This window comes from Sebastes umbrosus, chromosome 1 (assembly GCF_015220745.1).
Source record: "Sebastes umbrosus isolate fSebUmb1 chromosome 1, fSebUmb1.pri, whole genome shotgun sequence".
NCBI lineage: Eukaryota > Metazoa > Chordata > Actinopteri > Perciformes > Sebastidae > Sebastes > Sebastes umbrosus.
This window is the reverse complement of record NC_051269.1, coordinates 32,005,650-32,019,966: the sequence shown is the minus strand read 5'-3', so window position 1 is coordinate 32,019,966 and position 14,317 is coordinate 32,005,650. Positions and strand designations below refer to the sequence as shown.

The following is a 14,317-nucleotide window of genomic DNA, read 5'->3' as shown; positions in this document are numbered from 1 at the left end:
TGACAATCATTCATCTCATACCTAAATGATCAGAGCAACTGTCAGCACAGTCTGCATTGTTTTTTTTGTCTTTAACTTACTGACCATCTGCTACAGGAGCAAGCTCTCCATGCCGTCCACAGTATCGTGATGCTGGTGGATAAAGACACTTGTCCTCGACCTGAAAAACAGCCAGGGTTACAGGTCAGGAATGAAATCAACTTCCCTGTTGTCCTTTGTTGTTCTCTTGGTTTGACACTCGTGGTACTTTTCCTTCATGCCTAACGTTGCCTTTGTGTTTGTCTATCAGATGGACATAGTGACTTCTATGAAAGCCCTCAACAAGACAGTCGAAGCTTCCCAGCTGACCTCTGACTTGGGAGGGACCTTTACTTACAGTCATACCGACTGGCTGCAGTTCCATCAGGTACTGAATATTCACTCACATCCAACAATCGTTTTGACGAAGTGCGGAGTTTCCCGTTAAGCCACAGTTCTCCCACTGGGGATGACTCCACACGCCCACACCAAACATTCATCATCTCTGTTGTTCTTTAATGACACGTTTAGCTTTGGTCTTTGGGTGGAGGGATGGTGGACAATAGGAATGTGCAGTCATCATTTGACTGGAAATGAAATGGGGATATCAGATCAAAACATTATTACAGACTCAGGGTCTGTATGTATTTAGGATGCTTTAAAAATCCAAATTTCCTCCTAAATATTTCTTTGTTTTTTTGCACATTAGGGCATTAAAACAGCAGGTCAGAGGGAAGCAGCTAAAGTTTGTCATGTTGTGGTTCCAGCGTCGGGGAAACAGTATAAATTTGAGAGGTCATAACTTGAATAACTGGAAAGGAAAGCAGACAAAACATACTTAACATTTTTCTGCTACAAAAAAAATAATGTTTTTTTCTCATCTTTGCATTTTATTTATGAATTTTTGGATAAGTTACATCTTCAACATCTTCAGGCCCCTAACCATAGAACAAACTGAGATGAAAAATATATTTAACGGGTCACGATTAGACATATGCAACCTGTGACAAGGGTATGTAGTAGATAACGCCTACGTCTGATTTGGCCTCAGGATGCCGCTGGCTCTGGCGCTCTCTGTAGGCGGCAGATGGCAGATATATGTAGTGTCTCTTCACCTCAAAGCTCTTGGATTCATAACGATGTATCATTTTTTCCACCTCCACTAAATCTTAAATTTAATTTGAACATTTCAGAGACTGGTTTCTTTCATGACTGAGCTACGAGGGGCAGACAGCTTGTTGCAGAAGGCCATCAAGAAAGTGGACGGCAGCAAAAAGATAGACACCGCCCAGGTAGAATATACACTATGAAGTGTGACGTTATGGAAGCAGGTCAGACGTGTTGACTTTGCTCTTTCTATGGCTGCTACAGGAAGTGCAGCAATGCATCGAGGAACAGAGGGCCTCAATGAAAGAGGTGCTGGAAGACACTCGACTGGTGACTCTGCAAAGAGAAGGAGGAGCTTTACTGGCCAGAATGAGGAGGGAGGAGTTCAGATTTCCACAGTCTGAGGACTACAGGTATCAGATCATATTTAAATCTGCTTACCTTCTCCTTCTTGTCCTGAAACAAACACAGGTCTGAAAGAGGGAAATATTTTACTTTCCTCACCACCACATTTATTTGACAACTATAGTTACTTGACCAATTAAAGCCTCTGCACGCCCATGCAGGTGATTTTAATTACTCTGGTTAGTTGGGTCAAAGAACATTTATTGCTAAGAAGTGAAAGAAAAATCCGTACCAGCAGCAAAACTATGCTTCTGCCATTTTGGACTGAAAGCGACTACCGGACGCCAGTAAAACGTCCGCCTAGAAAGTGCTGTACAAAAGTAAAACTAAATTATTTCTATTCTATTATCATATTCTACCGAAATGGCCTGTGTTGAACAAAAAAATATTATAAATATAACAGGCGTTTTCAGGTCAAAATGGTGGCAGCTGCGGTTGTCAAAAAAAAACACAGGAGTTTCGTCCGTTTGCTTCTACAGTATACTCTTTGGTTGGGTGGAGCTATGCTGGGAACTAAGTGGTGTCACCAAACTCCATGCACTAATAAGAGTGATAGCACGCTAAGTTGTCCCGCCCTAAAAGGTACAATAAAGCCAACCAATGGGTAAGAGAAATGTCAATCAAGTGCCCTTTGTACACGCCCACCCTGTCCTGAGAACAGGTCTAATTGGGCATCATAAGTGAAAACAGCTGTGTTAATGGACTATGGGTGTGCAGGGGCTACTTTAAGATTTTACATACATTATATATGATTATTATTATTGAATAAACTACCAAACAGCATAAGAAGTAGTTTGAATATCCTCCACCTCGACAAGATACAACATTAAAATGTGACTTACTCTTTTATGCCTCAGTATCAATAATATATAAAATAACACTGCCAGGGGCCATTCTGCATAATGAGTACTATGAGGCAACTTTATGGTTCTGTTGAAAAATGTTGTTTTAATATTGAGTGAATTATGTACAGCATGTTTTCATGCCTAAATATTTGTTAAACATTTATAGATTATTATACTAGACTTTTTTTTGTAATTACAGCAGTTTGGCACCACAATTTATCCAGGCAACAAGCAATTGAAGGGCGTGTGTAGTTATTATTATCATGCACTCTATTTCACAGCCTTAATTAACTTGTTACTTACACAACGTATTTATCTTTTTGCAAAACCTCAAATCATGTCACATAACGCCTATACTTTTCTGAGGTGATCTTAACTTAACAATGGTGGATTTACCCCCATAATACACTTAAAATTACAACTACTACCTTACAATGTTATTCAAGTCGAGTGTGATTTGTCTCAGAGTTTGTTAATGTTTGTTCCACCGTCCTTGCAGAGATGCTCTGGAGTCAGTGACCAGTCTGTACAACCAGGTGGAGGAGAAGCTCCACACTCTGGTGATGAGGTCAAATGAGTCACTGCAGCACCTGGAGTTTCTCTTCAGGCTCCGAGAGATGGAGGCCAACATTAGCACGGTAATATCACAACATTAAAATCTACAATATGTGCCGAAACAGCTGGAATTCATTAACGTGGTGTTGTAGACAGGGCGGTGAACGTTGCTCTGCTTTTACAGAATTTCCTGTTAAGTGTTACTGTTTCTTAAGAATAAGATAACGCTACACTCAAAGTTTGCCAAGCTATAAACCAGCATTGTGTAATTCTACATTACGTCTTGCAGGCTGGGATGTGGTTCAACACAGAAGGCGAACAGGGACTGAAGGACTCTTACATAACAGACGATACCCTGGTGTGCACTGAAAAGGCCTTGCAGGACTTTGATGTTTTTTTCACTCAGTCTAAGGTATTAACAAAAAAAGCAATATAACAAAAAGGGTTTACGGGTACCTTATTTGGTTGTGTTTCTCTTTAGTTTTGCTTTTCCTAGAGTTGGAAATATTTAAATGACTGCACTGATAACAGTAAATATAAGATTAGGAGGAAGAAGGATTAACAAGTTCCACTTGACATCTTATCATTTGTTACAGGAGAAACAACAGTACGCCCTGACCCTAGTGACGGAGGCAGAGGGACTTGTTGGCACGAGTGATTCCTGTCCTGCTACAGATGTTTTTCGGACTCTGGTCAGCACTTTCAAATCCAATATGGATGACTTTATGTTGCGTGCAGAACGGAGGCACAAAGAACTGGACAAACTGGTGCATGTGCACCGCTTCTGTGAACAGGTTTGCTTTTTCAACCATCTAACATTTCAAATTAAAGCCTCTTTCTTTCTTCTCTTGCCCTTTGTCTACATATTTCTGACTGATTTGTGTTAACCTTTAAATCTAAAAATTCCATTTTCTTTCTCTCTCTGTGTAGGCGTCTGGCCTGGCCACAGAATGCACTCCTTTTTTGGAGCAGGTAGAGCAGGGGTGTTACTCAGCTCAGGCCCTGAAAACACTCCAGATGTATGAAGAGAGATTAGGTGGGGAATTCTCCACCCAGCACTTCCAGGCTCTGAAAGCTAAGGCCTGTGCCGTGGGATCAGGGGCCTCGGGGGTGATGGGAGTGTGGAATTCAGCCTGGGTCCGGTGCCAAGAAGTTAGGCAGCGTCTTGAGGAGATGCAAAAGAAGGAGAGGGGAGTAGATAAGAACCAGATCCAGCGGGGCACAGCTGCAAACCTTCAAGGGGAAGATGGAGGAGTGGAGAAGGAGGACAAGAGGAGTGAGGTGGGGGAGGATGAATGCCTCCTGACCCTGCAGCCGACCTCTCAGGAAGAGGTAGTCAATATCTCAGAAGGTGAAGGAGAAAGCACCGCTGCTGCGTGCTTCAACCTCCATTTAAAACCTGACTTGAAAGGAGAATCTCAAGCGCAGAAATTACCTGAAGCAGCAGTTCAAAATGAGAAAAAAATTAAAATTTTCCCCCCACAAAACACTGACTGTCATCCAGAAAGCAAACAGAGGCCAAGAGTGCACAACAGCGAGGCAGATCTGAGGAGCAGACACTCAGTTGGAGGGGGCAATGATTTTCCATCGCACCAACCTTTGGGTCGGTCCCTGAGCGAGGGCTCGAATGCGAGCTCTCATTTGACGAGCATCTCGGGTTTTTCACCTTTGAATGTAAGGCACAAACACTGTCAGAGCGGAACACCGCTGCTGGAACTGAATCCGCAGCCCGTCCAGAATCTGCCTGTTTCCCATAACGAGAGTTTACGGTCAGGAAACCTAAGCTGCGACTCAAAAGGAGACAGTAATGAAGAGGAGGGTGGAGGATGCACAGTCTCCACCCAGAGCCCTAAAGAGTCAAGGACCCAAGAGACATTACTCACACCAGCAGAAAACAATGGCAGCAATGTTTTGTAAGTAACACCCCCGTCCTTCAGCTGTAATCTAAAGCTCAGTGAGATGCTGTCCAGGACATTAGACATAGGTTATATTCATGAATGGCACCATTATTCTCCAGTTAAAAAACACTGTCATACCCATAAAAAGATAATGTAAAGCTGAGCATGATCCCGAGCTCACCTGGGTTTAGTTATGAGCCTTAATAAAGTTAATTTCCTATATGTGGAACAGGAAGCTGCGGAGGATCATGGAGGAGCTGCTGTCCACAGAGAGGGAGTACGTGAAGGCTCTGGGTTACGTTCGAGAGCACTACTTCCCCGAGCTGGAGAGGCCCGACGTCCCTCAGGACCTCAGGGGCCAGCGGGGGAGCATCTTCGGCAACTTAGAGAAACTCCACGACTTCCACCGACATCACTTCCTGGATGAGCTGGAGAGCTGCGTGAACGAACCCTTCAGAGTGGGACGCTGCTTCCTACGCCATGTAGGTGTATTATTGACAGTACTGAATATAAATTACAATCTGCAAGTGGGGTGCACCTGAGTAACTGTTGTTTCCATGATGCAACCAGGCTTTAGCAGATGTGCAGTCTTGGTAATGCCAAATAGTGGTCCGTGGTTTCCTGTTTTGAACCAAAACCGCGATAATGAAGCATAATTGACTGCCAACAGAGAGCCCTTCCAGATGTGTCCTGGCTGTAGACGTAGACTGATCTTTAACTTCCAAAGAATCAAATGCTTAAGTGCTGATATCACTGAACAAAGTTCACACAGCTGTGAAATGCTATGGTACATTGCTTAGTCTGCACTCCAGTGTGGCACATGCATTTTTATTGGTCGTGATAATGATGATGACTAATGGTCTTTATTTATTCCTTTCATTTTAGAGAGAGAACTTTGCTTTGTATGCCCTTTACAGCAAGAACAAACCACAGTCTGATAGTCTTCTCATCAATCATGGACAGGCTTTCTTCAAGGTGAGAACCGCTGCTAGGCAGCCTCCCGTTGCTCTTCTTTCTCTCATTTCTCTTCTCAAAAACACATCGTGGACTATTTTAAAAAAGAGGGGAGAGAATGGTATATTTTAGCAAGATCAGAGTCTATGCTAGCCAGTGGCGCCCCCAGAAACTTTTCATAGGGGTGGCCAGATGGGGCCACTGAAAATCTTGGGGTGGCACACCAAAACCAAAAGCCATAACAGAGTTTCAGGATTTCGATAATGCTGTTGTAGTATATAGGCTAGTTGAAAACTAACTGAAAACTCTCAATATGAGAGTTAATGATATGCTTTTGTTTCCTAATAAATAGCAGTACATATTGACCTTTTCCTTAAAAAGATGAGTACCGGTACACCGCTTTAATTTAAAGGAGTACATTGAGTGTAAGGAACAGGGCGGCACGGTCGTGCAGTGGTTTGTGCTGTTGCCTCAACATGTTCAAGTTGGTTCTCTGATTTCCTCCCATGTATCCAAACCCCTCCTGGGGGTCAGGAAAAGCATCTGGTGTAAAACCTATGCCAAATCAATATGCGGATCAATGATACCCCTAACAGGAACAGCCGAAAGACAACAACATTGAATGTAAGGAACCAACATTAACTGGGAACTAGCCTTCTCAGGTTTAAAAACACCACACAGAGACCTCCTATATTATGCATTTGCAACCCAGGAGAGGGGGTGGGGGTGCAGCGATTGTATCAGGGCGGCCAAGGGGCCAATGGCGGCGCCCATGATACTGGCAGCTCTGTGAGGCTGTACTTACACAGAGCAGTGCTTTGAGCTAAATGCTAACGTCAGCATAACATGTTAACCTGTTTACAGTGACACTCTAGAGTCTAGCTCCTAGTATGATTAATAAAAAGAGATAACCAAATAAAAATGTGAGTTTCATCTCTATACACTATTTTAGTCCTGATGGATGCCTTCCCATCCACTTAACATTAGTGTGTTCTCTAACTCAGCTTTAGCATCATCCTTCCTGATATCTTTAGCCGTATACCCTGCTGATCGATCAGTAACTGAGCGCTCCATCTCCTCTCCTCACACACCAGCAAAAGCAGCTGAAGCTGGGGGATAAGATGGACCTGTGGTCGTACCTGCTGAAGCCCGTGCAGCGGATCAGTAAGTACAGCCTGCTGCTGCAGGACATGATGAGGGAGTGCGGTCCGGGACAGACCAGAGAGATGGCTGAGGTCAAGGCCGCCCTGGAGGTCGTCCACTTCCAGCTCCGCCACGGAAACAACCTGCTGGCCATGGACGCCATCCACCACTGTGACGTAAGACAGTTTGTTTTAAATTTTGTGTCATTTTGTAAACTGAAATATCAAGCAAGATTATTAGAAAGGAGGATTTCATGTCTTATATATACAGTACATACATATACACAGGTATGCTGTACAGATATAGTATGTACTATAGCGTGATAAGAATGTGTATCACCCTCCCATCCAGCATTGAGCAACACCATTGGAATCTCTACTGCAATGGCGAAAGCACAGTAGGGAAACAGGTACAGGCAAGACGACAGCGTTCATCCATACAGAATGATGCGTATAGTGAGGAGTAGTGTTCCTCAAAACATTTATCATTGTGATTTGGATTTGTGCGATAGCGTTGGTCAATCGTGATTATCCTGGCGTGAAAGGAATGAGATGGAGGAAAAGAGTACAGGGAAAGAATAATAGTATTATCGTGTTTCGATGGAATGTAAAGGGAGGGGTTGTGTGTGGGGGATGCTGGTCTGGAGCTCCATCATCGCAGCAGAGATGGAGGAAATGGAGTTGGATTCATAGGAAATTTGTCGGTTAGCTTATGAACTCTATGCTCTCTGTTAAATTGTCAGAAATAATAAGAGAGTTCATATTATTTTGTATTGATGTTCACTGTAATTGCAGGAGTTAATTATTACAAATCTGCCATTATGTTCAATGTTAAAAGTCTGTATGTTTATTTGACTATGTCTTCATCAGCTGAATTTAGATTTAGATTGCTAAAGGTATTAAAGTTAGTACTGTCTTCTTTCTGGTGCATTATTGCTGACTACAGTACATGACCCCCAGACTCATCTTTTGTGTTCTTGCAGGTTAATCTGAAGGAGCAGGGGCAGCTGATACGCCAGGATGAGTTCTTGGTGACATTCAGGAAGAAAAAATGTTTACGCCACATTTTCCTCTTTCAAGAGCTCATTCTCTTTAGCAAAACCAGGAAGACGGACGTAGGAAATGAGACATACATCTACAAACAGTCTTTCAAGGTGACACATACAGTATTGCTACACACACAGTTTAATGTGAAGTTTAAATGGATTAATGTGTAACAAGAGTGCCAGTAAAGTGAACAATGACAGCACTAGAAGGCCTCAGTATTACTACTATCACTTCCTCTTTCCAACAAGCCAGTACAAGACTACTCCCTATACATATGCATGCTGAAACTGACAACTACATTAATCTTGCAATACATCTACTCATCATTTACAGAGAAAAGAAAAAGTTTCCGTTACTTGTCACAACTTGGAACATTTTCCAAATCACAGCTGCGGGGGAGGACTTTTGACTCCATGTCACACATCAGAATTTATATTTACAAAAAATGTAATACTAGAATATGTTAGAAAACAATAGTTGCATTAAATAAAATGTAAAAGCAGTTATTTAATTTTGAAAAATATGGCTACAGAATCTGTTTCACTGAATAATTTAATACATTTGAAGTACATTTACTTATTTTGTATTACAGTAGCGAGAGAGTATCTATAACACTAACACCAGTGGTGGAATGTAACTAAGTATATATACTCAAGTATTGTACTTAGCAAAAGATGAGGTACGTGTACTTTACTTGAGTATTTCAATTTTATGTTACTTTATACTTTTACTCCACTACATTTTGGAGGCAAATATTGTATCCGCTACATTTATTTGACAGCTTTAGTTACTTTGCAAATTTAGATAAATAATCCAAAATATAAATCAACAAATACATTATAACATATTATTATAGGTTAAGCTACACAGCAGTATACAAAGTAGCCTAATTCAAATTTACCCTTCCTTAAACAGCTGTACAGATGTACACTTTTATGCATCACTAATTATGATTCAGAAATGGGCCATTTTGCATAAATTGTACTTTTCCTTGTGTGGTATGTATATTTTTATGCTAATAATTTTGTACTTTTACTTATTTAAGATTTTTACTTGTAACCAAGTATTTTTACGCTGTAATATTGCTATTTTACATGAGTAAAAGATCTGAATACTTCTTCCACCACTGACTAACACCTATCTAAGAATAAAACCCATTAACACCGCGGAAAAGCTTTCAACTGCAACCTCATGCAAAACAGTCAGGAGCCAATTACCAGGTCAATAGCACTGTTGCTTTGGAGACATTTGTGAAAATTCACTGAATACTCCAGATGGCCGGTCCAAACCTGCTCATGAGATTCACACTTTGCCCATAACATTTACTTTATTTTGTCCTTTTCAGCAGTTTAGTAGACCTTCTGAAACACTGTATAACACTTCCTATTTTTTAAACTACCATCTTACCTGATCATTTTATCTTTGTTCACATTTAGACGTCCGATGTGGGCATGACCCAGAACAGCGGTGACAGTGGCCTGTGTTTTGAGATCTGGTTCAGGAAGCGGAAAACCCAGGACACGTACACACTTCAAGCAGACAGCCGGGAGGTGAAGGACGCCTGGGCCAAGGCCCTGGAGCGGATCCTGTGGGAGCAGGCAGTACACAACAGAGGTACCAACACAAATACCACACTGGTGGCGCTCTGATTACAGATTGATTACAAGCTGCGTCCTCAAGCAACATTACAGAAAAGGTTACAAGATGAAATTTACATCATATGGTAACATGTGTGAGGCTAAATAGAGATTTGTTGATGGAGCCTGATATGTTCATAATATATTGCCTATGTGCACCTGTCTTTTTTAAAATTTCAAAGTCAGTATTCAACTTGTTGGTGCTTCAATGTTGTTTCTTGAATTTGAAGTATCTTTAAAATTATGATTTCATGTTTTTTAGAGGTCCGTATGCAGGAGAGAGTGTTCATGGGTATTGGAAACAAGCCCTTCATGGACATCAAGCCCAGTGATGCAGCTATCAGTGACAGAGCCGTCAACTACGTACTGGTGGGAAGAGGTAAGCAAATACTGCCAGTAAAACACGTTTACTTACTTACTTTCATTTTAGTCAGTAGACATTGTGAACGCTTTTTTATCACTCTTTGGCTTTGACGCTTCCTCTCATAAAACTTATTCTCACCTGATCTGTGCAGAAAACAGGGTGCTCTCCTCTGTGGGATCACGCGGTTCACAGGACGGGCTTCCTGGTGGTCGGCCAAAATCGGTTGGTTCAGGAAGCAGCTCGTCTTCCTCCTCTTCCTCTGGAAGAGGTTCCCTGTCCCCCGTGGGATACATGTGTGGGCCAAAGCGGAGGTCAGGTCTTGGAGGATACGTATCGCCTCCTGGAGCTCTGGAGGAGGACGACCTGGACCATGAGACTGGGAGTCACAACTTATTGTGTGAGTTTAGTGTGTACGACTATAAGAAAATATGTTCTTAATACATATATGACCAGAATGTTGCTTATGATTTATTGCAAATGGACTAGAGGATTAGATGTAATGGTACACCCAGGATCCTCCCATCGCCATGACAGTGTGTTATTGATGGGCCCTAAACAGCTTCACTGAGGCCGCTGGGAATCGTGTTTCAAGCCTGAAGACTTTTTTTTTTATAGTTTTATTCCCCTCAAATGAGGTCAGAGGTCAGAGGTCAATTATTTTTAAAGACATCTAAGGACATTTCAGAAGGGACGTTGGTTGCTAACAGTGTTTGAACCTTCGCTTTCCAGTTAGTACATTTTAGATTGGATCACCCATCCATTGATCATGTGTATAATCAAGCCATCTCTTTGTTCCAGTGGACAGCTCCGAGTCGTCAGGAGAGAGCGTGAGCGGCTTCAGCAGCTCCAGTCACAGCTACCACTCTGCTGTCGGAGGAGAGGTGGAGGACGTGATCACTGTTAAAGACGCAGCGGTCGCTCACGGAGCTGAAGCCTCTGCAGTCGTCCACAAACCAAATGCTCTGGCAGGATTCCCAGAAAAAATCCAACCACCAGTTGCACCCAAACCCAAGATCAAACCACCATACCAGGCCCAGGATCTGTCCTGTGGCAAGGTGCACTACAAAGATCATAAACCAGTGATTGAGGAATTGTTTAGTTAAAAACATTAAGAATGCAAAATGCAACCTGAAAGTTAATTACTCACTCAATAATTAATCTCTGTCTTCCTTATACTGAATGTCTTTCTTTCTTTCTGCATGCTCGGTTATTGTCTCATGTCAGCGATTAATTTTCTGTTGTGATTAATATTCATGTTTTTATGAATCTCTCAGGTTCAAAACACTAGCGTTGGAAAATCCACTGAGGTTTGACCTGTGATACGGTTGAAGGTGAGTGTTGTGCAATTATACATCACCCATCTTTCTTAAACTTTATATATAAAGTTAGAATAAAGCACTAATTTTTGAACAGTTATTATGTTTATATTAATTATGAACTGTTTTTTTCCTACAGATTTGGCGGCAACCCAAGAAAAGCCGTCTGTTGAGGTCATGCGTTGAAGATGAAACTATTTAAACATTTTATACCGGCTGTTACTGTAATCCATTACCACTCTGTAAATAGATGTTCTTTTTGTAATCTCACCACTAAAACAATAGGTCTGTAAATGTGATACTTAAAGGGTGCTACGTTTTGAAATGCGTAACTGACATGGCTTTGCATAGTGCGCTGTAAATCAGTCTAGTTTCATACTGTAGCTCATACAAAGGATCATAGAGTCGCTGCTTACCTGCTATTCATAACATCATTGTTGAACTTTACAGTAGTCAAAGAATGTGGCTCAATAATCCTGGTAGCTTTTACAAGCATGCACCATCCTGATCCCAGAGGAGTGTGTCACACAAAGGCAGTTAACACCATTTATGCCACCTTTATTTTTGCCTTTTCTGCAGTTTTATCAAACTTAATCACAACATGTGTCTTACTTATTTCCTCAAAAATCAAACACATTCATTCTGTCCTTTCTTTTGATTAACCGTTTTGTATAAACTAATATGTTACTGGAATGGAGATATGTAACACTTGTATGGCTTTTTATTTGAAATACAGAACATTTGCAGTGATGATGAATATGTTGGCTTTTATCTGTGATTTTATTTGCACCACAACTATATTTTTTTTCATAATAAACTTCCAACAACATGCTTATAGTCAGACTGACCTTTCTAAACTCAAATGTTGGTGGCTAATATCTGTCTTTAAGTTGCATTTCCAAGTAGTTCCATCACTAGCACAATTGTCGGATGAGGCTTAGCTGAGCGATACAGTCGAATATATGCTGAAATACGTAATTCAGATGGATTTCCTTGATTAAATGGAAGCAAATTAACCATAAGAACATCATATCATCCAAGTTTTCTGTGAGTATTTCATGTATATAAGAAAAAAAACACACATCAAACTACCTACAGAAGAAGAAAATTAAACATCGTAGCTGCCAAGTGGCATTTTACTGTATCACAGACATTTAGCGTAACTATTAACTGTAGTATCTAAAAGGAAAGTAAACAGGTTTACGTCTAAAGGCCGTGATTTCTGCAGCATGGAAAAAGTCACACTTCCTTTTAACTGTTTTTTATGGACAGTTCTTTGGAAGTAGAAGTTTCAACATATGCTCCAATCTGGAAGTGAGTCCTGGCGATAGATGCCCTGGTCTCTCGGAAGTAGCCAAGCCTGCCTTGGCGAGGGGCACTCAGTCATTTCCACTCTGTGGGTTTGGACAGAGCTCTGGCTTTGGTTTCACTTCTGTTAATCCCTAAAATTCACTTTGCTGATGTAATGCCCAACTCTAGAGCCAAGACTCATGTTTGTGGTTAATAGTAGTCTGCCCAGAGCGCTTCAAACCATATGACGGACTTCATCTACTCTCTCTTTTATTGACATTGTTACAATTACAAATTCATTAGGGATTTTACTTTCGTTGCATAATTGGTACTTGTTGTCAAATGTTATAGTGGAAACAGACAAGATTATACTGAGCACAGGACAAGTGCTGAGGCAGACTTCATGTGCCAAAGAAAGAAGAAACAAGGAAACTTCAGCAGTGACTTTAGAAGTTGTTTGTACAATTTGTCCTTTAGTGAACTTGGACCTGTGCCTATACCTCCCTCAAGCCCTCATCATATAGCCGATATACCAGTGCAGATTGATAGATTTAAACCCTTCTTAAAGGTTAAGGCTTATTCTAGATGTTTTCATTGTCAAACAAATGTTACGAAAAGACCAAAACCAACAATATGAGTTCATCCTACTGATGATGTAAATCTTTAAAAATGGGTGACAAATATTCTTTCATAAAGAGTAAAGTAATTTTTTGAGCTGGGTGCTGCAGTTTACAGCAAATGTTTCTCAAACAGGAGTAAATACTGAAGTGCATTTGTTGGGACTATTTTAAGTAGTGGGCTAATGGTGCTGTGTAGCTTTAACTCAAATTAAACTACAGCTCCCATGTTCATGGTAATGATGGAGCATGTCACCCGCTCATTTAGCTGTGTGTATTTAATTCGTTTTTGGACAACAATCGATGTCTGTGGTGCTGATGAATAAGCTACAGACTTTGGACAATGATCATTAATAGGATCAATTAATTTATGTTTTTTTTTTGTCTTTTCATGCGTTTTGTTGACAATGAGAAAAATACAGAATATCGCCAGCCTTACCTTTTAACAATGTTGGATTGATTTGAGACACTTTACTTGAGTGTTCACATTTTATGCTACTTTATACTTCTACTCCACTACATCGCAGAGGTAAATATTGTACTTTTTACTCCACATTTATTTGTCACTTACAGTTACTTTATACATAACATATATATTTTAATGATTAAATAATATGATACAGTGCTATACTCGGCTACTAATATACCCAGTAATATCCAAAGCATCTAGAATTGGCTCCACGTTGACAAACTACAACATTAAAAAGCTCTCATTCATTATCGATAAAAAAGGAAAAATATAATATTCTAAAATAATATGACATTGTGAAAGGAGCCATTCTGTATAATGAGTACTTTTGATACGTTTTGCTGATAATAATTGTGTACTTTTACTTGAGTAAAAACCCTTTCAACTGTTCAAGTCTCATAAATATGTCATTTAACATATCAAAAGTCCTACGAAATGGAAGTACTTAAAAGTGAACATGTTTAAGTTTATCTTCATCAGTGCCAACATGTTTGTTGATTAGTGCCAATTTGGCAGGCACAAATATTTTGAAAGCAATATAAAAGTGCTATTTTAAATGCTATTTAAATATATATTCTTAAATATGTATGTTAATCAATGCCAACATTTATATGGATTGGTGCCATTTTATGTTCCCTATGCACAAGTATACT

The 14,317-nt window shown here is 40.5% G+C and overlaps 1 protein-coding gene across 1 annotated transcript in view; it reads left to right on the top strand.

The window, feature by feature from the left end:
• LOC119485036 (uncharacterized protein KIAA1755-like) overlaps positions 1-12,117 on the top strand; it is a 36,814-nt gene extending 24,697 nt beyond the window's left edge. The window contains exons 7-24 of the mRNA XM_037764316.1: positions 97-183; positions 290-406; positions 1,212-1,310; positions 1,390-1,538; positions 2,875-3,013; positions 3,220-3,342; positions 3,527-3,724; positions 3,861-4,843; positions 5,061-5,310; positions 5,714-5,803; positions 6,877-7,101; positions 7,908-8,078; positions 9,408-9,585; positions 9,871-9,987; positions 10,124-10,369; positions 10,771-11,027; positions 11,247-11,303; positions 11,428-12,117. Of these exons, the coding sequence (XP_037620244.1) occupies positions 97-183; positions 290-406; positions 1,212-1,310; positions 1,390-1,538; positions 2,875-3,013; positions 3,220-3,342; positions 3,527-3,724; positions 3,861-4,843; positions 5,061-5,310; positions 5,714-5,803; positions 6,877-7,101; positions 7,908-8,078; positions 9,408-9,585; positions 9,871-9,987; positions 10,124-10,369; positions 10,771-11,027; positions 11,247-11,285 (3,468 nt within the window). The 3' untranslated portion in view covers positions 11,286-11,303; positions 11,428-12,117. The remainder of the gene's footprint in view (positions 1-96; positions 184-289; positions 407-1,211; positions 1,311-1,389; positions 1,539-2,874; positions 3,014-3,219; positions 3,343-3,526; positions 3,725-3,860; positions 4,844-5,060; positions 5,311-5,713; positions 5,804-6,876; positions 7,102-7,907; positions 8,079-9,407; positions 9,586-9,870; positions 9,988-10,123; positions 10,370-10,770; positions 11,028-11,246; positions 11,304-11,427) is intronic.
• Positions 12,118-14,317: the final 2,200 nt, after the last annotated feature.